This window comes from Paralichthys olivaceus, chromosome 11 (assembly GCF_024713975.1).
Source record: "Paralichthys olivaceus isolate ysfri-2021 chromosome 11, ASM2471397v2, whole genome shotgun sequence".
In the NCBI taxonomy this organism is placed as follows: Eukaryota; Metazoa; Chordata; class Actinopteri; order Pleuronectiformes; family Paralichthyidae; genus Paralichthys; species Paralichthys olivaceus.
In genome coordinates this window covers 4,873,770-4,901,000 of record NC_091103.1, presented here as the reverse complement: position 1 = coordinate 4,901,000, position 27,231 = coordinate 4,873,770, and the positions used below count along the sequence as shown (strand labels likewise).

At 40.5% G+C, this 27,231-nt stretch overlaps 1 protein-coding gene across 1 annotated transcript in view; it reads left to right on the top strand.

Moving 5' to 3' along the window:
* Positions 1-27,231, top strand: part of LOC109634443 (solute carrier family 12 member 9) — a 56,133-nt gene that overhangs the window by 10,129 nt on the left and 18,773 nt on the right. Inside the window, exons 7-9 of the mRNA XM_069534033.1 lie at positions 13,626-13,783; positions 17,476-17,558; positions 24,715-24,839. Of these exons, the coding sequence (XP_069390134.1) occupies positions 13,626-13,783; positions 17,476-17,558; positions 24,715-24,839 (366 nt within the window). The remainder of the gene's footprint in view (positions 1-13,625; positions 13,784-17,475; positions 17,559-24,714; positions 24,840-27,231) is intronic.

Below are 27,231 nucleotides of genomic sequence, written 5' to 3'. Positions count from 1 at the left end.
TGTGCTGCTTGTGTGAAAGCTTATGTGTGTTTTCATGTGACCTTCTGGTCATATGACTTACTGTAGAGAGGAACTGTAAGAGATTTTTGTTAAAGAATCATGATGATAAGAAACAGATTTGAAAGTGAGACATCTGGTTCCTCACAGCTGCGCAGACTGTGAAATACAGAAGACACACAAGGGGTGTAAAACCCGGGCGCGTAGGTTTTAATGGCCGGTACATCACTTCTTTCCTTATCTTCAGTTTGCTCTGGGTCGTGTGGTTTATTGAGGCTGACCTGGAATTGAACTGATATGAGTGTTATCTTTGTAGAGAAAAAGTAATGTAATATAATCATTTCTCGGAAGCACCGGGAAAATTGTCACCAAGAGGATATTTCCGTATTGCCTCTGCTGCTGAGGTTTTGTTTTTACCCCTTTCTGTTTGTTTGTTTTCAAGTGAGATTACAAAAAAAACTACTGGACAGATTAGCACTAAACTTGGTGGAAGCATGTGTTACGGGTCAGGGAGGAAACTGTTAAATGTTGGTGCGAGTCCAGGGAGCGTATCGTGGAATTTATCTTCTCTTTCTTTAACACAGTGAGAAATTGTCACAGTTTTCCCAGTGAATAATTTGCATGAAATGTGTTTCTGCTTGGTTGATTTTAAGGTGACTGTAGGGCGTTGGTGGAGTGCTGTGCTCTATGAGAGTCATTCTAGTTGTGCACTTGTTTCTGTTTGTCCTCAAACAGGCCACTGTAGTAATAGTCTGCTGCTTATTGCTCACAGTGTTTCACATCTTGCTTTTGCAGAATTCTCCAGTGTTTCATAACCGAAATTACCATGTGATAATTCCTGTATGGCTGAAACCTACTGTTTTCACTTCCCCTCATGGACACAATGGTGTAGTTGTGCACTGTTAAAAAGAAATCACCTGATAATAGTAGACATCCAGTTCACAAGACTGCGCCCATTGACCGGCCAGCAGCCACTATCAGGAGATGGGAAGTGGGCCAATAGTGGCAGGTCCCGCTAGTGAGTAATCTGTTTTAATATCTCACTTTCAGTTGGTGGAAATGAGAGCGTCTGTGCAGGTCGTGAGCGCTGTGCTGCAGTGTATTTCATCTTCTGCCTGCAGAAAAAACATTTACATTCGCCGCTATTCCTGCTACATTAAGGCGGCTCACTCCTAGGGAAAAAAAGTACCATCAACAATACCCAAAAGTGCGTCATAAAACTTTACTGATCACTTGGAAGGAGATTTAGAAAAAGACCAACATTCATCATTGCAGGAGAATTCAAGTAACATCTGTTCTCTGAGTGCAAATGGGTTTAAAACTGAGGGGAAAGCTGGTCACCCATACAAATGCAAGATCACACAACTTTCTGTTTTGTGAAAATGTCTCAGAAATATTTTATTTATTTAAAATAAAGATAAGATAATTTAGATTTTCTAATAAAAAACTTGGCTGATCAGTGAGAAGAGAATCTAAAGCGCAGAAGAGAAAAATCCACTCACGTTGTGTTTATCTCACACAGCCAGTCGTTCATGCCAGCTCACACACACACACACACACACACACACACACCAGCATGCGTCTGGCAGACAGACACCAGGTTTTCTTTGTGTTATTAAATTATGCAGACAGGCGAGTTGACCAAATTATCATGGATTCAAATACGACTGCTTCTATTGAAGTCATCCGTCATGTTACGCCGCCACCGCACCGCGGTGTCAGGGAAGCCCTCACACCTGAGACGAGACTCCTGGGTATCTGCAGCTATATGGCACTGTCTCATTATTATTGGATGTCAAGGGGGTAAGCAGGTGTGTGTGTGAGAGAGAGGGAGAGAATTTGCTGTTTTTACACATTTATACATTTTTTAATTAGTTAATTCTGTTTGTTAATTCAAGTTCTACAAGAAAAGTGATACAAAGCAATAGGTAACAAAAAATAATTAAATATAGTAAAACAGATATGTATATGGGGGATATGTATATATTTAATTTTGCCCACCCTTTATACACGGAATGAATTTATTTGACCGCACTATAAGGTCCGAAGCTTCACAATCATATATACATGTTTTAAACTCATTCCATTAATTTATTTCTGTTGGATCTCATGGCTGTCGTCAGGGGACAGAGTTTGCTCAGGTTTTTTTGAGAGTAAAAAAGTAATAAAAATAATTGAATCATCAGAATATTAAAAACAATATTAATTACTTTTTTCTTTTTTAAGTATGGTCATATAAGTATTTTTTCAGTTGTGGTATCATGCTTCTGACTTCAAAAGAGGAACATACAGACCGTCCATTATCAGTTTCAGTTTACATACCTGGAAGTTAACATCCTGTCAATACTTCTTTGAAATATCAATGTCCTTTTATGGTTCTAAACTACATTTTGTTGAATTCACTGTTAATTGTGTTGCATGAGGTGATTGAAATAAGTGTTACTGCAGTTAAAGTTCTCAGTCTAATAACAGAACGAGTTCAGGGCTGTAATTTGATTCCATCTGAATCATTCTCTGCAGGAAAAACATTTTAAACCAAGTTTCCAGCGACACTTTGTCAATTAAAGCAAGAGCAAAAGTCTGTTGTAGTTGCCTGAGTTGTCCAAAGGGTGGCAGTCCCGCTCTCTTACCAACCAGCTCCCTGTTAAAAAGGAAGATTAAGTGGGTGACAAATTAACCTTTACATAAGGCTCTCCTAAATTGCTACCCATGGTAAATTGTAGTTCTGCATCATAATTTTAAAGGCAGAGCAGTCAAGAATGTATTTAGAAGTAAATGTCAGGGAGGAGGGAGGGGCCATTGAAGATGATTGCAATGCACGGTGAGGGTGGCACAGCCGCCTACCTGTGTCAGCGTGTGTGCTGATCTCACAGCTCCGATGTGAGGAGGGGGAGGCAGGGATCGGTGTCAGTGTGGGCTCGTTTTAATGAGGGACGAGGTGATTAAACTCGGCTGCCGGCCTCCGCCACTTCAGACCTGGTTTTAACATCAACCGCTGCAATGACGCAGCTCGACAGCCGAGGCTCTTTCATTATGCCTTGTATGTGGAGGTCTCACTGGTCATGAAAGTCCTGGGAAGTCATGGACTTGTGGTTAGTGAGCTACTGCAGGTGAAAGTAAAGGGATTTTGTTTGTCTTCACCTGTCACAAGAAACAGCATTTTTAACATTTATCATTTAATAAAGAGTTACCGATATCCCAGCTACGTAATACAACTTTGTGCAAGTTATGAAATTCTACACGTCAGCTCCACAGGAGCTCTGTAGCTGTGAGATGGAGTTTGCAGATGCTCTGACGGCTCTGTCCGTTTTATCTTTTCTTTTGCGTTTTTCCACTGTATGAGCACATTTTCTGCTTCACTGCTATTAGCACTGCAAAGAAAAGGCTCATTTGGATGCGAAAGCCATACAACTGTTTTCCAGGTCACCGTTAATAGAGCCGCACCATATTCAGTCTGTTTTTGACGTTATCGCTGATGATATGCCAGTATGGTAAGAGGGCCGGTTGATGATGGCGATGAAGGCTGAGAGGATTTGAGATAGAGGTAGAATCTATTAACCTCATGTGACCAGCTAGCCAGCCATGACAGATTGCCCTGTCGCTACTTTATCAAGCTCTCTTTGTGTGTCTGTGTGTGTGTGTGTTTCTGTGTGTGTGTGTGTTTGTTTGGCAGAAGAAAGATGAGAGACAGAGGCACTTCGGGGGGTGTACGGATTGCACGCGCATTCACAAGGCTGCATGTCAGAGATAGCACAACAAAAGAAGGCCCAGCAGATCCAAATTATTATAATCATGAAGTCAGTTATTAATACAAAAGCTTCCATAGCATGGGGCGGATTAGCCCACAGGTCACTGACGCACGGTGCTATGGAGAAGTGGTAGAAAAACACACGTGTGCATAGTCAATCAAGCGGAGACAAAAACACTCACACACACACACACACACACAGCAAACCAGTGATCCAGCATGAAACCAGTTTTGAAATAAAATAAGAACTGTGGAGCAACAGTGAGTTGTTATGCTCACGCTGTTCTCTTTAACATTGTTTTTCTACGTTTGTTGTTGAATAATTCATGAAGCTATAGAGGAAAAAACTCTGACATGTTTAGGGGACTGGTATTTATGATTGTTTGGTGCAGATTCAAATAAAAATCCGGGATCTAGTTTATTTAAATGTATATGGGAGCTGTTGGACCATGACAGAAGCTCTCTGTGTGCCAATGTAGCTGACATAACACATTTCCTTTACCAGCCATACCACCAACCCTGATCCCACATGCTCTTTTCTAACCCTCCTTTCTCTACCAACATTTCACATGTGCTCTGTGCGTCTCTGCTTTTCTACATCAGTCTTTCTATTCACATTTTTAAATGTTTTATCTCATTTTCCTTCTGCTGCTCTCATTTAACGACTGCTCTCCATTTCACCATTTCCAATTTTCAGCCACTCAATTTCGACAATCTAGTCACCAAAGTCCAATTTCCAGCCACTTGTTTGTATTTCTCTGTCACTCGCCCTCAGTGATTGTAACTCGGGGATACCAATATAAGATAGCAATATCTACAGCTGTGTTTTCTGATATTTAGGGTGGAAAGCACATATTGTAGACCATCATCAACACTGTCACCTAGAAAGTTCGTTTACATGATACAAAATTTGTTTTCTCAACTATGCTGCAGTAACAAATGAAATCGCTGGAAGGATTATATTCATAGACAGTTCTGTTTGCATGCATGCATTCATCAGGATCTGTACTGACACTGTCCACTCTGCTATTTTACAGCACAAAAACTCTTCAGCAGCGTTAAAAAAACCAAAAAAAAAACCCATTTGCTTTTCAAATCTATCCTGATAATTATTCGACCATTTCAATTCACTTTATTCATTCAGCCTGACATTGTTAGTTGTTTTCTGCTCAGAAGTGAGGGTTATTAGATTTCATTTTACCCTGGACGTTCTGGAGCAACACCAAGGCAACATGGACTCCTCTGCTGGATTGATCGATCAATCTCCTGATGCAATTTGATTTGGATCCACAAAGTCCAGAAGTAATTTCACTGTTATTCATTATGATTTGATAAAATACAGACATCAACTTTACTGATCTGAACCTTTCTTCATAAAAGGTGCAGTTGAAGAGAGGGTTGAGGGGGTGGGATGTATCAAGTGTAGACGTAGACAGTACAATCCCGAAAAGCATTCAATCTTTGGAGACAGCAATGAGACGACACTGAGTTATAGACGATGGTGGACAACCCAGATATGAAGGCAGGGCTCCTTCACAGTCAAAGTTAAATTAGAATTCAGTTTTAGTTTTCCCTCAAAACGTTGAGGTATTCATCTTTTATAATAAACAATGAATCAGAGTCATAGGCATTGATAACGGGTTAGGGTTGGGTTAGTCTTTCAGAAAATATCTGGTCTCGTCGCCCAAATCCTCCATTTTCTCTCCTTCCTCCTCTGTCTTTTGCTCGTCATCCTGTATCGTTTTCCTCAGATCACTGCAACTTTTTGCTGGGACACGTTAAAGATTTTTGCTTTCGCCCCCCACCTCGTGAAAAATAAAAGAATACAAATAAAAGAAAATTGAGTGAAACTGTGAAAAAGAAGAGAGAAAGAGAGAGAGAGGGAGAGGCGATGAAAGTGACCAGAATCGCTGCAGTGGTAAGATAGGGGGTGAATAACAAAAGAAGGGAGCATAGCTGTGTGGATGGATGGATGAATGATAGAGAGGGAGAGGAGGGAGAAAGGATAGAGGGAAGCCAAGAATGCTGCTTCTGGTTGATAGTGCCAGGAGAAAGGGATGGTAGTAAGGGGAGAGAGGGAAGAGGAGTGAGGACGAGGGGAGAAGGGAAGCTGGACGTGTTGCCTGACAATGGCTACAGTCTGGACGAGGCGGGAGAGAAAGCCTGAGAATGAGGCTGACGGAAATAACATTCCTGAATCTTTCCCGACGAACAAACACACAACAATCATAGTGAAGAGTTAATGGACTTCAAAACAAGAGCGTGCTCAAGTTCACCACCACACTTTGGTTTTTTAAGTTTCCTCTGTTTGACTGGAGAGAAAGAAATGTTTGCGTTCTTTGGAAATATTTCATTTTACTTATAAGTTTTCTTACTGGATCTTGGATAAAAAGGTGGATACCACTCACATAGTAATGATTTGAAAAACTTAATGTCTTTATTTCAACCTGGACTGTCCCTCACTGTCATCTATACTTGAATGTGTGGCGGGAGGGGCTGCCTGCCAAAGTGTCTTTCATGATAACTTCACTGTGGGGCCCCAAAGGCAAAAAATTACAAACTTGCAAATAGCGACTTCAAAGTTGAAACTTGAAACAGCATGTGCTCAGCAGGAAGAAAATAATGCAGCTCTGTATGTCTTTGCCCTTCAGTTGCCCTGTAACTTAGCCAATTTTTTTTTGTACCTGCGTTTTACTTTGTTTTAGCCTTGCTTCCTCTTCGCTGCTGGTATGTTTTTTAATCAGCTGCTTGCAAGTATGAAGAATGGAAGCCGTGTAATTCGCCACTCAGAGACATTTGCTACGGCAAACACAAATTCTGTAGACTGTGACCCATCGTGAAACACTATTTTGGTCACTGGGATTTTTTTAGGAGAAAGAAAGGAAACTACAATATGAACATCAGGTGGTAAAGGTCCTTGATTTATCAAAAAAAGTTTCAGAGTTGTGCTAGAAAGGACTGAAAAGGATAAAAAACATATATTCAACGAATACAATAGTGAACAAAAGTGTGTGACTGATCCAGTGGGGAGAAAAGAATAAGAAAACAGAGTGTAAATACACAACGAGTGGGTGAAGAGACACTGCAGGAATACTCTGTTCTACTTATTCATGGAGAATGAAGCGGAAAAAAAGGAAAGTTTAAAATGATGTGAAGAAAGACTTGACTCTTCCGGAGTGAGAGGAATTATACGCTGTGTGTGAGTGAGTGTGTGTGTGTGTGTGTGTGTGTGTGTGTGTGTGTGTGTGTGTGTGAGATTGTAAGTGTGTGCACCGAGCCCCTGTTAGTTGTTTATCCCCCTTAATAATCCTTAACCACAGTCTACTCTCCTGAGAGCACTTAATTCTCCCTTTCCCTCCCTCTGTCTGAATCTTTCAACCTCTCTCTGCCTCCAGTTTTACTTTTTGATTGCTTCCTTTTCTACTTCTTCTGCTTCTTTATGTGTCTATATTCCCCCTCAAGCCTTTTTTTTCTTCCTTTGGCTACACTCTGGAAATACAGAGGTCAAGGTGTAGTGAGCGGTGGCGGCTCCTGACATATTTCTCAGGGGGGGGCAATTGTTGCGATGATGCAACATATCATTGTCGCTCCTTAACACTGAGTCCCACGGTTCACGTCTCGTGTTGGACTGAGCACAGAGTGAGTTATTTTTCTCGATGTTTAAATGCCGTCTCATGAACTCTGGAGCGAATCAAACAAACACTGCACTGATGAGGTCCTATTAACTAGTGCTGAGTGTTTATTAGTTAAAGTGGGAGCAGGTCAGAGTGGAGGAGGAAACACAAACTCCAGCTCGGCACAAACCAACTGCAGCTTCTGCTCTGATCAGGAAGCAGCTGATCACTGAGCAGCCGTGACCAGAGGACAAACACACGTTTCACATGTGCTCTGCTCTCGCTGGAGTGAACGTCACTCACGCTTCAGAGGCAGCAGGCAGGACTAACTGTCTTGAGAATTTGTATAATTAAAAATAATAATGACGATTATAACGATAATTATGTATCGCTATCATCTTTTTTTCCTTTTGGAAGTCGGCTCTCTATCGCCCTCTATTGACCAGCCGCTCCTTGTAGTGTGACTAAAGACCAACACTAAAGTAAGCAGTAAAGCGTGTCGCTCTGCGCTGATGCATTTGTTGCTGTGGAGTTGATTTGGTTGTTGTGAAGAGGCCTGAGCTCGTCGAGGTCCTGATTGTTCAGGTAACACAGGTCTTTTGTGAGGTGAGATCTACACGTTCAGGTTGTTACGGCTCAGAAATGTTCTCTGAGGATTTTGGCAGTGATTGTCTTTTTTTTTCCCTTACTGAAAATAAGCCATAGAATTGTCACCTTTCGGATAACAGTGCTTTTTAAAGAAAGCAGAACACAAAGGTGCAATCTTCAATTCCTGTAAACTGAACACCTTAAGATTGACTGGAATAATAATCAGTTAAAGGGGCGCTCCCTATCATCAGTGACACTCTCATACTGCACTACAGGAGTGACTAAAAAGCAAAACTGGCTTAAGTCATCCCTCATTTTTCAATACTGCTCTGCCAAGTCATCTGCCTTTCTCTGTGTAGGCTTATTACTTGTTTGCTTTAAATATATAACATAGGTCTGTATCGTTTTTAGACATTTTAAGAATTTGTACATATAATACCTTCAAGGAAATCGTTTTTTATTTTTCTGGCTCCTTAAGAGCACCCTCCCTAAGGCATTGTCATATGGTGGATGTGTTGGTACACTTTTCTATCTACACATCCAACAGACACAAAGCAATATTGATGACTTGTTTTCTCCAATGAAAAGCCAGTATTAATTTTAATTTAGTTTTTACCTCATTAGACGTCCGACATTCTTCACCAGTTAGTCCTTAATGTTGTCGGTCTGCCAGTTTCGTACTGTGCAGAACAGCTTTCTGGAGTAACATGTGCTGGCTGATAAATCAAAACATGAAGTTTAAATAGGTTAAAAAGTAGAATTCACCTCCACTGGGCCATAATTGGTTTGTCACATCTTGTTTTGAGTGACATCTTTTACACAACACTTCATCATTTAATGCTCTGTTACGCAAAACAGATTGATTAGTGAAGCTTTCAACGCTCAGTGTTGGGAAGCTAAAGGAAAAGAACAGAGAAGTATATTTCTCTAGTGACATGTTTCTGACATCATGTTTCTGACATCATGTTTCAGGCATCAGCTTTTATTTACACCAGTAGTGTATCTGCCCATGCCTGCGTGCAAACACGGAGTAAAGGGCTAACAAAAGAGAAATACAATAATAATAAATGCTATGAATAAGAGATAGGGAGAGGGACTAACCTTTACAGTCAACAGGGAGTCGAGTATTGCCGTACAGGACCATGTCCATATGAGACACAGATGGTCAGATAATGGTGCAATGAGCAAAACACTTATGTTAGCCATAAGGCAGAGCCATCTCGTGGCTCTGACCCCACTTGAGCATTTATTGGACATTTGGAGGCCGTTTTACTCAGGATCATTAAACTAGATGATCCTGAATCATTACGTTAGACCTGATGAGGAGTGACCTCGCCCTCAATATGAGCTGCGACAACCAAGATCTGCTGCAGCAAAAGCTCACAGTGCGATGGAAATCTTTTTTGCTGATGTTGTAATGCACCTGAACGCGCACACACACACGCACACACACACACACACTGGGTGTCAGCACTTCATTTTTTATCCCATTTGAAAAATCACAGATAATTAATCCATAATGTTCGACCAAAGCGCTGGTAAATTATCAGAAGCACAAACACATGAAATGATGGATTAAAAGATGAATACGCATGAATACACAAATGAGGGCTTGAATAAAAATGGTAAACAAATGAGCTGAAGGATGGAGCGGGCCGGGAGGAGCGAGAACAATCAGCCAAACAATCTCTGTGGGCTCCTTTTAGTCGTTTAGCTTTGTTTCCTCCTCCCTCTCTTAATGAGCTCTTTTAGTCTGTCACTCGCTCCCTCATGCTTTGATTGTCGCTTTATTTGGATGGCGGAGCTCATTTCGACTGGATGATCTGATCAATAATTACAACCCAGGCCACACACACACACACACACACACACACACACACACACGAGTCAGTTATGAGCAATACTCTGTTGCTAATGAATACACAGCTTCCAAAGAAACACAAAATTATAAAACACAGACTCCATATTGTTGTTTGTTCTGTTATGACTCAAACATATGGACAATCTTCCTCTCTTTCTTTCTCTCTCTCTCTCTCCCTCTCTGCCTATCTCTCTCCCTTTCACACACACACAGACACACCATTTGTCATCTGTCATCCAGTTTGCAGTGGTTTTGTTTTTGGGAGCAAGTTTGGAAATGTCAAGCTTTTTTTTCGAGATTTATTTTGCTCCATCCGCACGTTGGAGAAATTAACAATCAGCCCATAAGGTTTGACCCACATCATCACTCACCTCTCTCCCACGCACACACAATTTAATCCCTCGTCATGCTTAGCATCTTTTTTTTTTTTTTTTTAAACACACTGAGACACCCACTTCAAGTGTGTGCATGCGTATCAGTCCATTGAACAGTTTTGTTGGCGTTATGAATATGTCAGACACTCTTGATTAACGCCATTGTTCGTAAACTTTTCACTGCAGTGCTCATACCACACACAAATACACATTCACACAAACACACACTGCAAACAAACAAAGTAGTTGGCATTTCCTAATTTGGAGGGTGATGTTAACTTCTCCACAGAACCTTTGTTTAGTTGATTTGTGGCAATGTGGATGTGCGTGCGTGCGTGTGCGAATGTCTGTTTGTGTGTGTGTGTGTGTGTGTGTGTGTGTGTGTGTGTGTGTGTGTGCCGCCTGCCTCTCAGGCTCCATGTGAAATAATAATGTGCCCAGATCTTTGGATGGAGTGAACAATACCTAATAGGGCCATGATAATAAGTATTAAAATCACTGGACCTGAAAGAAAACGTGATGAGACTCTTAATTACAAGACAAAAAAAGAGAGAGATGAAGAGAGGGAGGGAGAGAGAGAATGGACACTGGTTCAAGTAGAAATAAAATGAAAGCAACACAAAACTAGAAACTAAAAGAAAAAAGCTTGAGTGTTTTAAAAATATCATGATGAGGGGTTGAAGGTGGTAACGGGGGATAGATGGGTTGCGTGCATGCGCGTGTGTGTGTGCGTGTGTGTACACTTTGAAATAGAGGGATTGAGTTAGATGGAGATAGAGAGAGAGAGAGAGAGAGAGAGAGAGAGAGAGAGAGAGAGAGAGAGAACTATTTTGCACTCTAATTCTCCTCTCTCTGGCTGTGTTGTATTGAAAAGATGTGGGGGGGGGCAGGCCGTAATCATCCACACCCTGCTGTGTTTTTTGCACTCTCTGATCTCTCTGCCGCCATGTCTAGTGCAGCAGCTACACACACACACACACACACACACACACACACACACACACACACACACACTGTCAGTGGAGTGGGCCTCTATCTCCAGGATCTCATGATTAGGCACCCTGGCAGAGTAATCATCACCTCCTCTTCAACCCTGCTCCTTTTCATTGAACATGGGAATATTTTCCCCCTAGAACAGATGAGCTTGAAATGACACTGAACCCTTTGAACCACTTGATTTTGATGGTTGTTGGTTTGTTGGTTTGAATGTTACCTAACGATAAACTCTGTCTGTGGCTGCACATACTTTGTGTGTGTATTCTTTTTCTTGCGTGTGAAATTTTCAATTGTTGGTTTATTTTATATAAAAAAAAAAAAAAACCTAGAGCTTCCCTTGAAAGCCAGAGTAGTTTTCAAGCAGGTATAAAATATTAACTATTGCATCTTATGACCATCAAAGCTGACAGTAAATAGACAATATTACGATATGAACCCAATGTTGGCTCATAAACCTTATTCTGATTACCTTAATCTCAAAAAATTCATACTTGGAATAAGGAATAATCAAATTAAAGAGTTAATAAAGTGTATTCCGACCTTAGTTGCATTATGTAGACATGTATACAACTGAATCACAGTATTCACATTTGAGTTTCCACAGCATTTTGGATGCATGTTGACGTGTCGTAATCCGACTTTGCTCTGTAACATGTTAACAGTATTATTTAGGGAATATTCTATTAGCAACTCATGTCAACATCATAATGGGAGTAATGTCTTATTCAGAATGAGGTTAATGCCACAGTATTGTTGTCTATGTAAACGTAGTCAGATGTCTTTTTGCATGCCATCATATATTTCTGCTAGAGATCATCCTCCCGACGATTTCATCAAGTTCTACCTATTTGTTAAATTTGGTGTCCTTCAGTGTATTTTCATATCTTTTGCCGTATCGTTAATCTGCTCTGTGAAGCGACAAACCTTCACTCTGGAACAATTTCACTTAGTCAGGTTGAAGCAGCTCCACAGCAGCAACAAAACACTCCTTCTTCTGAATGAGTATCCGTAGCTTTTTATCCATGAGCTCACCCACAACCAAACTTGACTGCATAACATTGTCTCTGTCAGAACGCTTGTAGAGTGAAGGCTGCTCGTTTGGGTTTGCAGAGCTTAAACTTTATCGAGAACATTTGTCCTTGTAACTCATCCAGTTAAGCTGCATGTCTCCAGCTGTAGTAACTCTCGAGATTGTCCTTTTTCATCCGCGTGACCATGACCACTCCAAGTATGCTCACAAGACTTGTCTGATGCCTCATTAAAAAATAATTGTTTGTTCAAAGTTCAGCATTCCACATGTGCTTGCCTTTCTTGACAGTCTCCATGACGCTTGTCAGAAATTACATGGAACAACAATGTCTGTGTTTTGTTCACCCTGACCATTATCTAGACAGGCATACAACCATAAGGGAGAAGGACATTTTGTCCACTATTAATGAAGCATTTTCACCTTTTAAAGTCTGAACCAAGGTTCTTTTTTTTTTACAGTGTTTCAATTTAATCAGGTATGATTTGGTTTCACATTTTAATGTAGGGATCACACCGAAGCATTTTCTATGACATATGTACATACAGTTGATATTTCTTACGTGAGCTGTGTCGACCTGTGCCTGACATCGATAGGTTTGCAGACTGGCATTCGTCTGATGTCGGTGTATCCTCAGTTCAGCGAGCTGCAGTCTTACTCTGAGAATGTAGAAAATAAATGAACCAGTTCATATTGTTAATTTCAATACCACTGTAACATAAATATGGCTTTACACAGTAGTCGACACTAGTTCAAGTGAAATGAACGTCATTGTCACTCAAAAATTATACTGTCTGCTGCCAGTCCTACAAGCTCGTTCTGCTTTTTTTCTTCTTCTTCTAATGTTCAGAACTATATCAACTTCCTGCAATTGGTCTGAAAGTCTGAACTATCTAAGTGACCACTAACAACATTTTGGACTGCGGCCCCCTGATTACAGATAAAGTTATCAACCACTTATATGGATCAAAAAGCTTGGGACAGAATCATTCCTATACAGATGCTGTAGTGTGCTTACAGTGTTTATTTGGGGTATTTTCATGTGTTTGGATGGTAAATGCCATGGAATTGTCTATAGCAATGTTTAATGCATACAGTCGTCATATGCCAATTCATTTGACATGGAACAACACTACTAAGAAATTCACACAGCTGTGTGAAATGAGTCTAAATATATATTTCTATGTCTCTCCCTCTCTCTCTCTACTATAATTTATGTAATGAAACTAAAGATGTATAAAGGAAAAATAATATTTCTTTTCATTAAGTCAATTTCAAAGGCCAGAAGCAAACCCCCATTCATGATTGTTTTTATTATTAACCTTTATTTAACCAGGAAAAGTCCCGTCGAGATTTAAATTCTCATTTTCAAGAGAGATTATTTACATAATGTTTTATTTTATTGTCCAAACCTTGACAGTGTTCTGCTGCAGAGGGATTACAGTTTCCTGAGGGACATAAACGTCTGGAAACCCTTCGTCACCATCGGGGTTTATTCTTCCACGCTCTCCGCTGCCATGAGCAACCTCATTGGAGCCTCACGCATCCTCTACGCCTTGGCCAGGGACGACTTGTTTGGTAGGTAACACAACTAAAAAGAATTGGCATTTAAAGGAGACGTATTTTGCTTTTTAAGTCATAAAGTTATATATTTTTGTGAATGTACAAGTTTAATTGATTGATTGACGTCATGTGACGAGGCCCCACATTCCTGCCTTACAGCTAGTCTGGCACAGCCCCCTAACAAAGCCTCGTGGTCAATGCTGAATCAGCTAATTCAAGAGTCAGGAGCTTGCTAGACGTGATGAAGTGTCTTCTAGCAGCTGAAGCATCAGACTGAGGGGACTAGATCAGAACTGTGTTCACTTATTGACCGGTGTCTGGTGAATCTCAGCACTCCTGCCAGGCTGTTCAATGAGGCCTGGGACTGCACCTCTGCAAAACCAAGTTATCTGGCTATGGACCATATTTCCACCAAAAATATGAGAAGAAATTACACTTCAGTAAACGGCAATGAATAATCATCCATTGTGTTTGACCTATACATAACAGTGGAAAGAAATATTAGCCGAGTGTTGAGGGTAAAGCGACATCATTGAAATGAAACACCTTGTTACCTTGAATAGAATTGTGGATTTCTCTGGATTTAAATATTGTCTGAGACATTTTGGATCATGTAAGAACACAAGTCCACAGAGTCTATAACATAAGTCTCGTTATTATTACATTGTAGAATTGTCCCACATTACATCTGTAAGGCAGAGTTCATGTTTGCCATCAGTGGCTTTGAAGTGAGAGTGTCCTGAAGTGTGTGTGCTCTTTCTTCTGTGAAGTCAACTGTTGAGACTACACTGAGCCCCTGAGGATACCTGTACCGAACAACTTAAGTAAATGATCACTATCACTTTGTCCTGAACGTTTAAACACAAAGATACTGAGTTGTAATGTTAGCCACAGCAGTCAGACAGCAGTGATATCCACCTCACTTTGTGAGTCCGTGCTGCCTGTTCCTTTGTCATTATTAATGATTGTGAGCAACTTCCTTATCCCATCCTCTGCTCCTCTGTTAAGTCTATTGCAAATTGATTTGGCCTGTTTCTGTCTGTGTCTGCAGCCATGTGCGTGTGTCAGGGGAGATGAATGGCTGTATTAGCGGGAGTTCCTCTGTGGAGAGAGCAGAGGCAGATGACTGTAGTTCAGCGGTCTGTTCACCAACAGCCAAAGGGTTAACCCCAATCAGATAAATCTGTAATTAAGAGTCAGTGACTCTGCAACCATAAATGTGTAATGTTCTTGTAGAGGCGTTCAAGTAGTTTGTATGACCACTGTGTGTTTGTGTGTCTGGGTGTGTGTGTGTGTGTGTGTGTGCACGGTGGAAAATGTATGCATCCATCACTCAGTTTGCATAGGACAGAGGCAAGGTTAAGCAGTAAGTAGCATGCATGAATGACAAGAACACACACACACATAAACACATGAGGGTTTTTTTTTATCATCCCACATATCTTCTATCGTCTCTGAAACTTGCCTCCACCTCTGTCATGCCTTCTCTGTCCTCTTCATCACTCAGTTCTCTCCTCTCAGTTGCATTGATTGGACTTTAAAGTCCTCCCACCCCCTCCCCCCACCTCCAGCGTCCCTATATTGAGTTTCTCTTCTTGGATTTTCTTTCTTTTTCATATATTTTTGTTTCAATGTTTCGATCTGTCTTTTATTTTTCTAACAGTTACAAAGATGGCTGTTATACAGAGCCACTGCAACATTAACGTCATCTTCATCATGAGATGAAATGTCACATATTTTAAAAAAAAAAAGAGGTTGGATGTAAATGAACTGACTTTTGGCATAATGTACATCTTGATAAGGTTCCACATAAAGTGAAGGGTCCTCTTAGTTTTTCGTGCTTGCTGTCTCGCCCACACATTCGCTGTTTTCCTCTCTCGCTTTCTCTCTTCAGACGAGACATTTAGTTAATTACATGCATTCTGTTTAAATGTCAGAAATCTTAGAAACTGCCATCCACAGTCTAAATCCAGTCTCTGGCTCTGTAAACTACAACATCATTGTTGCCCAGAGGTCTGTTGTCAGAAACTGGTCTACATCAGCCTCCATAGGAAACAGCCTTTTTATATTAAGTCAACAGATTCAGACAATTCATAAAGTCATAACTGTCCATCGTTAAATTCAGTCATGACTGTCTTTAATTTGAATCAATAAAGGACAACACCGTAGCTGCTTAATTCATGATGAATTTAAAAAAAAGAAGAAAGTTTTAAGCCACACATTCAATTATTAGTTTTCTGAACTCATTTTAACTGGTTGAAAATGTACCTCAAAGTTTTTTATTGACACAGGCTTCTAACTTTAACTTTCCAGCCAAGTGATATTTTGTAAAGCAGTTATTAATCATCATAGAAGTGCTTCAACCGCAACGTTATTTATGGAAAAACTAATTGGGAACCAGTGCCCCCCAAAATGGCTCCTCTCACTTTGTAGATCTGCTCTGCTTTAATTTACTCGTAGTTGCCACAGCATTGAGACGGTCAAGAGGTGGTGAAGTTGTCTGTGCAGTTATAAGCAGTCTCTGCAATTAAAGTGTTATTCGGTTCATGTTTTCATTTATATCTTCTTATATGGCACAGCAGTTGAGTTACTGTATCAGTGGGTGTTTGAACCGTAACTGTTAACAAAATGCAAAAGCCTGCTTTTGTTGGGGGGGCATGTAGTTTCAGGTGGTAAGAGGATGAACTACGACACAGGAAGTCTCATTAGAGATACGGTACCACAGTTGATAAAACTATGAAATACAGCTTTGAAAAGTTATCATGGGGACATTTTTGGTATTTCAAAAAGTATTGGAACTTTATAGATCTTCCAAATGATCTTTTTGAGTATCTCCCATCCTGTTTTGCAAATCTTCTGATGGAACCCCTATAAAGAGGATTTAGTTTTTCTGAGTTATGTTTTGAGGCTGTTTAATCAAATCGTCACATGTTCCTGCACCTTTATGCATCTTGGTGAACAATTTGATCGTGCAGGTGATTTTAAGATTTTGAACTTTTTAGAAAAGCACCTGTATTTGTTTGTTGTTCCCCATTCCAGGATATACCCGTTGAGCACCTTCCTTGATAAACCGGTTGTTAAAACCTGCTCAGCGTTTATAACAGACCCCAGTCCTCATTATCATTAGTAAAACGTATTTATCCTGCTTGAAGTAACCAATAAATCAATGAGTAAATCACTGACAGCATTGATATTTGCTTTTTCTTTGATAGGTGTACACATTAATATTCATGGGGGCAGTATATAGTCAAAAATGATTTCAGGAATAGCAGTGAAGAAGAGGTGTCACTAAGAGGAGCTGAATTTAAACTGTGTGTGTGTGTGTGTGTGTGTGTGTGTGTGAACTCTGTATTGACAACAGGTACTATCAACTAGGAATGTCCACCAGATATTTCATTTACTCCATGCCCACATTGTGTTGAAAATTGTGTCATATTTTCCAGTGCTAGAAGCAATGCTCACTGACATTTATTATAGGACGTTGTGGAAGAAATTCTCCAGTTAACCGAAGGTTGGTCATTCATCGCATTCTTTCTTTGATTAAACTTTTCTGTTCTCGTATGTATCCAGAATTTCACTGATGTGGGTTTTGAAGGTCAATGCCGATATTTTTATACAGAGGTTGCACAAGGATATTTTCCAGCTTGTGCTCCGCTCAGCTTTGAAGGATTTGTTGTTTCCATTAACATCTCTTTTCTTTCCGGTAGGTAAGGTTCTGTCTCCAGCCAAGAAGACGTCCCACAGCGGTAACCCCTGGGTCTCGGTGCTCATCTCCTGGTTTTTTGTGCAGGTTAGTGGTGATAAACAAACACAGAATGGTGGATAAAGTCAATAAAGGTATTTAATACAGATGAAAGAACAGGCAGATCCTGCAAAATACCAACATATTAACCAGTTAGGCCTTCAAAACAAACCGAGAAGCATTGCAGAAAACTAAAAACAAAAGTTATTTGATCTGATGTGATGAAATTAATAATAGTTTTGATTAAATGTTGTCTGAGGATGAAAGGAGCATTTGGAAAATATGTTTCATCTTTTGGGATTCACTGTCTCAACTCTAACTATCACAATTTTCATTTTCTCTGAAATGAGCCAACATTCACTATTTTTGTCTATTATATTAAAACAAGTAAATTAAATTATTCCTAATTGTATTCATTCTTTTGTTGTGCAACCAACTGTTCCAAAGATGTAGAGCATCGAAGGTCAAGATGTCAGATAACTCTAACCTTAGACTTGCTTCAAATATTCGAGTGAAATCGATTAATCTTGGATAAATTCCTGGTGATCTATGGGAACAATGAAGCTCAGTACAGAAGGAAAGAAAAGGAAGCTTCTAACAAAATGCAAGGTTAGCGAGGTAGTGGGACAAAATCAGCCCATTGTTTGGATTGTAAAGTCTTTCCTCGGGCAAGAAGATCAGAGAGGCCTCCTGTGTGACTCCAGAGAATTCCTCCTTCAAACAGATCTGATTCTTTCAGAGGAGAAATGAACTCAGCCTTGGTAGTTTGATGTCTTTGTTTCCTGTGACTACTGTAGGGGGTGGATACCATACCCGAGCCCAGGATCCCTCTTTTCTTCATCAGACTGAATGAGTTAGGTAACAACAGAAGTTCATGTGATGATCGGCAGCTATCTCAGACCAAGAGATCCGCATGAGCAGCCATCACAGATGACAATGGGGCTACTAAAATGCACAATGCTAAAGTTAACACTGGGAAACACAAACTCGGGGCTTCAACGTGCATTAACTGCGTTGGGTTTGAGTCAGGTTCAGGTTAACGCACTCTTGGGCTCGGTTTGTGTTCAGACATATATGCGTCTCTAGCTGCACTCGACTACTCAGTCTGCATCTAAGCTGTCGCACTGTTGTCCATTTATATTGAACAAATAATGAGTGAGCTCGTTCATTGATGATGATCAGCCATTACGTGCACTTATTGGAATGCATTTTTGCCCATTCCAGTAAAGTGCTCCATAATAACTCAGGTCTCCTGGGTTTAATGATGTTCAATGAGTTTCCCTAACCTTTATATAATATTTTTGTTCGCTATCAAAGAGAAGTTACGAAAGAGAAATGTGCTGTTCCCGTTTTTTCATCCAAAGCAGCATTTCTTGAACATAGATTGTTTATTCCGTCGGTGCCACGGTCAACATTTTCTCCCCCATTTTGTTTTACATTTTCTCGACCAATTAAATGTTTAATTACAAATAGCTTTCACAAAATACTTTGATAAAGTGCTTTTAAAACGAGGACAAGGGTTACAATTAGACTGGTCTGTAAAAGAAAAGTTTTTAAATAAGGGCTTAGTTAGTTAGTCGCAATAGTAAGTTTTGAGTGGATCCATCTGATGCCCTGTAAGTGAATAACATAATTTTGAAGTGTAGTCCAGAAGTAATGGGAAGTCAATTTGCTAAAATTGGTTTAATATGTTCTCTTCTAATAGTTCCAGCTAAAAGTCAAGCAAAGTTGCATTTGGGACAAATTGAAGGCAATTTAGTCAGTAATGAATATAAGAAGCACAATGATCAAGATGGAATAAAAGCTCTAACCCTTCAGATCAGCAGCAGCTGATGACTTTTTCTTGTTTGTCAGAGTTCAGATTTAAGTCAAAATTACTGTCAAATTTCTAGCAAGATACTTTATTGGTGATAATATTAATCTTAATAATAGGTGGCAGTTACAGTTAGGTGCGCTATGGTCATATATGCACTAAATCCACCTGGCATTGGTTGAAAATATTTCAAAATATAAAGAAATAAAATAAAAGTAGATAACTGTCCTCCATCAATATAACTTTGTATAACTTTAAAACACTGGTACTTGGGAAAAAGATATATAATTTCCCATGTTTTTGAATTCAAGAACAGATATTCATAAATGGGCCGGCTGGACAGTCGTACTCAAACATACTGTCGTAGTATTTTTGTCTCTTCTATTGTGTCTACTAAGTGGAGAAAAGACAACCTCAATATTTTCTCAGGCGAAAATATTAGTAAGAGAGGAGGTGGGTGAGGAAAGAGAGACAAAGGGGAGAAGGAGGATCTTAGGAGCAAACAGGCCTGACTATCCCATCATTATCAGAGGTGAGTGTTAAAGGCTGAATGGCTTGTCATTATTCGCTCTCACTCTTTGTCCCTCGCTCATCCTCTTCTCCTCGTCCCTCACCACTTTCCAAGAGTGGAGGAGGAGCAATTAGATGGAAATCGTTAGCTGTGCCGCCGCTGCCATCAGAGATTATTGACTCTCTTGTCCTCTTTCTCTCTGCCTCTTCCTCTGCCATTTGAATGATTCACTGATGACAAAGTCTGATTGTAATCTCGCCTTGAACACTCGCACTGCAGGATGAAAAGAAAGGAGGAAGAGGAGGGGGAAGGCACAAGCAGAGTCGTTTTTTTTTTTATTGGACTTTTAAGTACAGGGAAAATAGGCAGACTCCAAGAACAAGGAGATGAGAAAAACAAAAAAAGATAAAGAGAAGTTTGAAGTTGATAGGGCTGGATACTGCGGGTGAGGTGAAAGCAATTTTACAGCCCAGCACAAATTAACATGATGGAAAAGATGGGCATGGCATTGGACATATGCAGATCAGCTTTTTTTTTAAGTCCGTAAAAGATTTTCAATCTTGTGATTGCACGAACGAATGCTAATGCCCCAAATATTATCCCTGCAAGCTCTCTGCAAAATTGGGCTGATTGTAGTTTTCTGCACAAAAACCTGTTTTTCAGCCAAAGTCAAGTGATCTCAGTCTCATCAAAGCTTAAATTCTCACGAGGGGGGAGGACCCACTTAACCATATGACATTAAGTGTGGTTTTGCCCTTTTGACCAAGGTTTAATCCAAATTACCTTTCAGAGCTTCTCTATTTTAAGGCTAAGTTTGCATGGCAACGTGGTATTCTGGGTTGCTACGGCAAAGTAGCCCATACATGCCTACTGTTACACCTAGTTCACGCTACAGGATTTTCAGATCGATTTGTCAGGCACAGACAAGTTTTCGCGGACAAAAGCCACTGAACGTTGCTTGATTAGCAGTCGTCAATCTCTACTTATGAACTGTTCAAATACTTGATTAGACGAGCTCCTGGATGTGTCACGTAGTTTGCAACAACTCCAGCCAACTTCAGCCAGTGTTTTCGTGGTTTACTTTGGAGACCATTTGGTTTTTTTTTGGTTTGTTTCCTAGTGACAGATCATGTGACGTGTGACCGCTGTTGCCACTCAGTTGTGTAGTATGAATTCTCCCCTCAGATCTCTTTAGAGTTGGAGGTGTTGACTGCTTCATGCTCCACCGCAAACTGTCTCTGCTCGCAACATTGCAGTCTGATGATTTTGGAAAAAGAACATGAAACTCTGAAGTGATTTGCAGAAAAACTGTTGATGTAGCTCTGAGCCAAGAAATCTAGTCTTTACATGGTGTGAGTAAAAATCCATGGAGGAGACTACTATTGTGCATTGTTTGATTTATTGGATTTATTTTAGGTCTCTTACTGCAAAGAGTGCGGATTAAAAAACTTGTTCCACTTACCACAATGTCACAAATGATTGAAGGAAAACTCTCCCACAATGCTTCCAAAAGAACGAGCTACTTTTGGGCTGTGAGCCGTGGCACGCCAACAGTAAGAGGTGGTGGAGCTAACTCATCACAACACAAACACTCTAGCAATCACTGTCCGGTTCTCACTGGTAACCTTCAAGTTTTTTCTGGAAAAGCATCGACTTTATAGCCCAAGGAGTCACTCAGCTGCTTCCTCTCAATTTTTTTTTATTTGATAAAAGTGTCTTTGTGAGCCCACTCATTTCAGAGAAATTTATGCACACTTCTTTCCAGTAAAAAGTCTTTCAAATCACCACACAAAAACCCAGGAGAGATTTGTACCCCTTCACACACACACACACAGACACACACAGACACACACACACGTACGCACCTACGTGGACGTCTCTCACACACATACACAGACACACACTTTGTGCACTATGACAGCAGTTGTCCATGCTGGCCTGTGTCTGAGTTAATGGCTAATTAATGCTCTGGTAGAGCCGGCTCCCAGGGGAGCGCTGGAGAGACACCCACTGACTTTCACTGCCAGAGGTCAGAGATGCTCTCTTGTGCACATTCTTTTTTTACACTCATCTTTTCCTCTCTTTTCTTTCCATCTCATCTTTTCCACTCGTCTTCCTCGCACTCCACCCTTCTCCAATCCTCATTGCTCCCCCTGGTTTGTCTCATGCAATTTTCTCTCCCGCTTTGAACGCCTGTCAGTAATGTGACATTGTTAATCTCAATTCCCCATCATTACCTTCTCTCCCCTTCAGTTTACTTGTGCTTCATGGTCACTAATTCAGTGATCTACAGAGTTGATGTTTTTCAACCCTCCATTAAGACAAATGATGTGCCCTTGATTCCAAGAAAATATGTTCCGACTACAGTAGATTTTCTCAGCAGCCAATCAGGAAACATATGATAATTGGAGAGAGAGTTTATACTCTGTGTTTCTCCCCAGGTACAGTGGAGTAGTTACTCCTTTGTTCTGCCCAATCAGTCCTGACAGCTCGCATGCAGATAAAGAAAGTACCTTTAAAGATAACGATGAAGAAATAACCACAAAAATTTTTTTTCATTCAATACAGAAGAGCTAATGATGGCTGCTGCCAACTTTATGTGTACGCACTTTTTTGTTCCTCCACCAAAGTAGGAAGGTGTATCTTAAAAGTGTTCACAACATCGCACAATTCAAGACAAGGGCTGTTGGGGACGGATGCAATTTACACACTGCATGAAGAGTGATTCATGATGGGTGCAGCTGGTGGATAAAACAAACGTCTGCATGTTCCAGGATTACAGTGTATTTGCTGTAAATGAGGGACTTCAGCTGTTGTGTGGCATTCATGTTTGTTTACTTTCCGGTTATATCATTTCGTTTCAAGTCAGAAAAAGAAGAGAATCCTAGTTATAATATTTGCTTGAATGTCATTGACACGCCCACGTGCTTGCTGTGAATTTCCTTAATAAAGTCCAGCTGTATTCCCACATGAGCTCAACTGGACATTTTAGGGGTCACTAACCCAAACCTCCAGAAAATGTAAGGAGCAGCTGACTCAGACATTTGAATTTCTCGAATGCTGCGCCTCCGAACTTTAGAAAAATCTCCAGACTTCAGTGCACGTCTGAAAAAAGCTACAGTGATAAACCCAGGAGGATGCCACTTGACTTTGCAGCTTTGTGCATCTCTGCTGAATGTTTTTAGCTTTCTTTTGTTTTTGTTGTCTGATCAGCTACTTTACACTTTAGGTTTACTCTCAAAGCTCTCATCACCCTCTCTTCCCGGCACAGCAGGCAGCTGTTTTCAAAAAATACCTGATAAACCAACTGTTCACCACCTGCTCGCAACCAAATTAATTAATAAAATGAAAATGCTGTTCGTCCACATTGTCTTTACAAAGAAAAACAATGTCGCTTTAAAATAAAAACAAATCTGTTATGTGAAGACATACATTTGCAACGTCAACATCATTAATGTGATTATTCTAGTTCTTTTCCCAAGATGCACTGCAGCTGAGGTGATGAAAGCTTCTTGGCTGTCACGTCTGCAGTAGAGTTACTCACATCCATGTTCGCACATTGTGCAGTCAGGGAACATGGCATGGGGCAGCATTTATAATGGGGTCAAGCTTCACTTTCTCTCTAATAAAAGTCTCCTAGTACTCCTCAGTTAGAGAGCGAGGGTGAATGTGGAACACTAATATGCTGTCAGGATTGTTAGATGTACGACCCTCCTCATCTGGCCCCGCAAATTCTAAAAGTAACTGGACTGAGCTGTGTCTTCGCACGGCTGCCGTCGCTAACGTAACTGGCTGAGCTGCCTGTGTGCAGCTGAACAGCAGCATAGATAGCATCTTAATTACAACTGAAAATTTGCCTCAATCAGCGCTCCCAAACCTGGAGCCAGGAGGGCCCCTGTGGTCCTTCGAGGGTCGCTGTGGATTTTATGTGTATCTCTCTATAGATGTTGGTTTACTCCATCCTTGATGTCACCCCCCAGCTACAGTGCAGACAGATAAGAATATCTCACAGCACAAATCTTTATGGGATTTCCAGGGACCAAAGTGGACTAAAGCTCTGCTATCTGGGGATCCTTGACTTTAAAAGATTATAGTACCACTGGTCCTGATAACAACTCATTCAAAGCAATTAAAGAATTGTAAATATTGAAATACTTTTGAGGTCATTTCTTTTTACAAATATTATCAGCAACACCAGGTTTCTACCATCTACTCTTACTCTGGTTTGGTATCTTGTAGAGCGGCCATGGGTTGGGAGTTATATTGGTCAGTCGCTAGGGGCTTTCGTCTTTTGCTTTTTCTAATCTGTATTCTTATATGTAAAGTATTTTTAATCTAGTATGCAAAGTGATACAGGATGTCTTTTGTTCCTCACACCTTAAATTAGAAACACCGTATGAAAACTCACATTAGGCATCTTGGTCACAGCGTGGAGAATAATTTGGCTCAGAGCCAATCATGGTGACATTTACAGTTGTGCTGAGAAAAGCTTGGAACCCGTGCACTGCACATGCACTGCGAATTGACTTTTAAATTACGCATCAGATATATTTAAGAATATTTTAGAATGAAAAGTATTTTCATATTCATAAATAGATTCATTATGGATTTTGTTAGTGAGCAAGAAAGGGTAGATAAAAAAAAATAATGCACTGGCGCTTATGAATAAGAGTTTTGATAACCTAAAACAAAGATGAACATGCAAATCACGTTGTTCAGTTCATCTTTTAGAGGGTTTTGGCTGTGAAAAGTAATTTGCTGGGAAAGGTCATAAAAAAGGCATCAAAACGCTCCGTTCTCTCCAACTTTGGAATGATTTTATGCTGTTCTTCTTTTTCCTTTCTCTCCCTCTTCCTTTGTTTTGCTCTCTCTCTCTCTAGCTGGTGCTGTTTTCAGGGAAGCTCAACACCATCGCCAGCATTGTGACCATTTTCTTCCTGCTGGTGTATGCTGCTGTGGACCTGGCCTGCCTCGCCCTGGAGTGGGCCTCGGCACCTAATTTCAGGTATCCTCGCCACTTACTCAACACACACACACACACACACACACACACACACACAGGCTTCACTTGTCATGATAAAGGCCTGTGGGTGACACGCTGCCATGTATTGTGCTGTATTTTCTAGCTCTTTCTCACTAAACACACTCCTCCACTTCTCTTTTTTCTACATCTGCCATTGTTTATGTATGTGTGTATGGAGGTGGTCGTTTGCCAGCTGGATGCTGCTATGGCGACAGTGTACTAATTAAAAGACATAAAACTGGCCACTCCTTATAGCCTCCATATTGGAGAGGGACCGATAGTAAAACTGTGTGTGTGTGTGAGAGATTTCCACCTACGTATGTGTGCATATGTGTGTGTGTGTATTTTGTATTCCTAGGACACTTGCAATGATCCTGATTTATAAAGCTCCCTGAAGCCATTCTTACACAACAGTAGCATAACATGAAGATGTAGTTATAGTGTGTGTGTGTGTGTGTGTGTGTGTGTGTGTGTGTGTGTGCGCGTGTGCGTGTGCGTGTGTGCGTGCGTGCGTAGCTGAACGACCAGATCTTGGTATTCAATTCACTGCTTTTATGAGATATTCCATATTTTAAGCCTGAAATGTTGATGTCGCTGAGAAAGTATGTTGTCTTCCAAATCTTAAATTTCTAAAAGTATATTTCCAAACCCAATAACCTGCATCGTTTTTCCAAAGACATCCCTTCCTTGATTGAATTCCTCCACTGGCTGTGAAATACATTTCGAACGTGATAACTGCTACTGTTTTTTATTTGTTACGGAGGAGAGAAACTGTTTAAACAGCATGCATCACTTTATCGTTACGACAGATCGCCTCCAGCGCTGCATTTGGTGTTATATATTCCTCTGCAGTGACGGTCGGGAATGAGTTGAAAAGCGTGTGAGAACATTTGCAGCGCTTCACATCAAGGACGCATTAGTGAAGTTGGCAACAAACAGTGTGAACACATTGTACACCTGCAAAAAACAAAGAGATTGAGAATTGTTGTCTTCAACAAGTTATTTTTGAAATGTTGAGCATGATGGGATGTGTTGGACTTCTTCTAAACATTTGGTCAAATGAGAAGTAGATTAAAGTGACTTGTCTTCCTCTAATAGAGCAGTATGGGGATTGAACTCCTCACTCAGGGCACTGACATGGAGATTGAAAACCGACTCGACAAGAGCTGCTTCCTTTACTTTGACATTGAGTGTGAGCTTTTAAACTTAACCGAGCTACTCACAGAGACTCAGAGATTACTTTGGTCCCAATGCTCTTGTCTCATATCAGGGCAGGTCATCAATAGAGCAATAAAAGAAAGTGGTCATATAACATGGTTTAAAGGTCCGGCGTGTAAGATTTAGGTGAAAGGGATCTGTTGGCAGAAACTCAACCATAAAATAACCATAATGATACTTTCACGAGTGTGTTTCATATAAATTGTCGGAATTGTTGTTTTCTTTACACAAAAATTAACCCTTTATATTTAAATACGTAATATTTACATCGGGAGCAGGTCCTCTTTACGAACTTTGGAGGGGGGGGGGTATTGAGCTGCAACATGCAACTTCACCACTAGATGTCACTAAATTCTACACACTGAACCTTGCCAAATGTCTCATTTGTCTGTGGCTCAGAACTCCTCCGCCTCTCCGTCGCTTACAAAACTGCTCTGTAACTGCACAGTAAAAGTATTTGACAAATGCACTTATGAATATTAAAACACTCAAATCAGGCAGAACAATAAATCCATGATGCACAGAGGTAACTTCATTTTGTTTCCCTAACCAACTTATTTTATACCATTCTGGGTTTTCTCAAAAAAGTGCAATGTATTTATGGCTTTCGATATATATATATATTATTGCTCGGGCCCGCTCAGTGCTGCTTCACAGCCCTAGTTTATTTTGAATCCCAAGGAAATGCCCATGGACTATTTTTGTGTTCCTTGAAAAGACTGATTAAGGATTAGCCACTGCAGTCTTGTAGCTAAGATTGGGTTTACACTGATGAGCCACAACATAAAAACCGTTGTGTCATTGTATGGAAAGGAGCTCAAAGAGGGAGGAATCTTTGTCAAAGCCTCGAAACATAAGCTTCATCTTGGGTATATTTTTACCTGTGGGAAATAATAACTGCTTTTCGCCTGCACCTGCCCACAGTGTAATTTCTACCCCAAGTCTCTCTCATTTGTCCCTAGTGCATTTTTGAGAGCCTAATGTACCCATCACCTGGAAGAAAAGAAAATTATTAAAGAAGTTCAGATTACATTTTACCCTCCTGATGCTGTTTCTGATCCCCTGTCGATATATCAATGTGACACCAGTACAATTAAGAAAAATAGCAACTTGTATAATACATTTTATCAGCTGTATGCTACGTCCACTGTGTGGA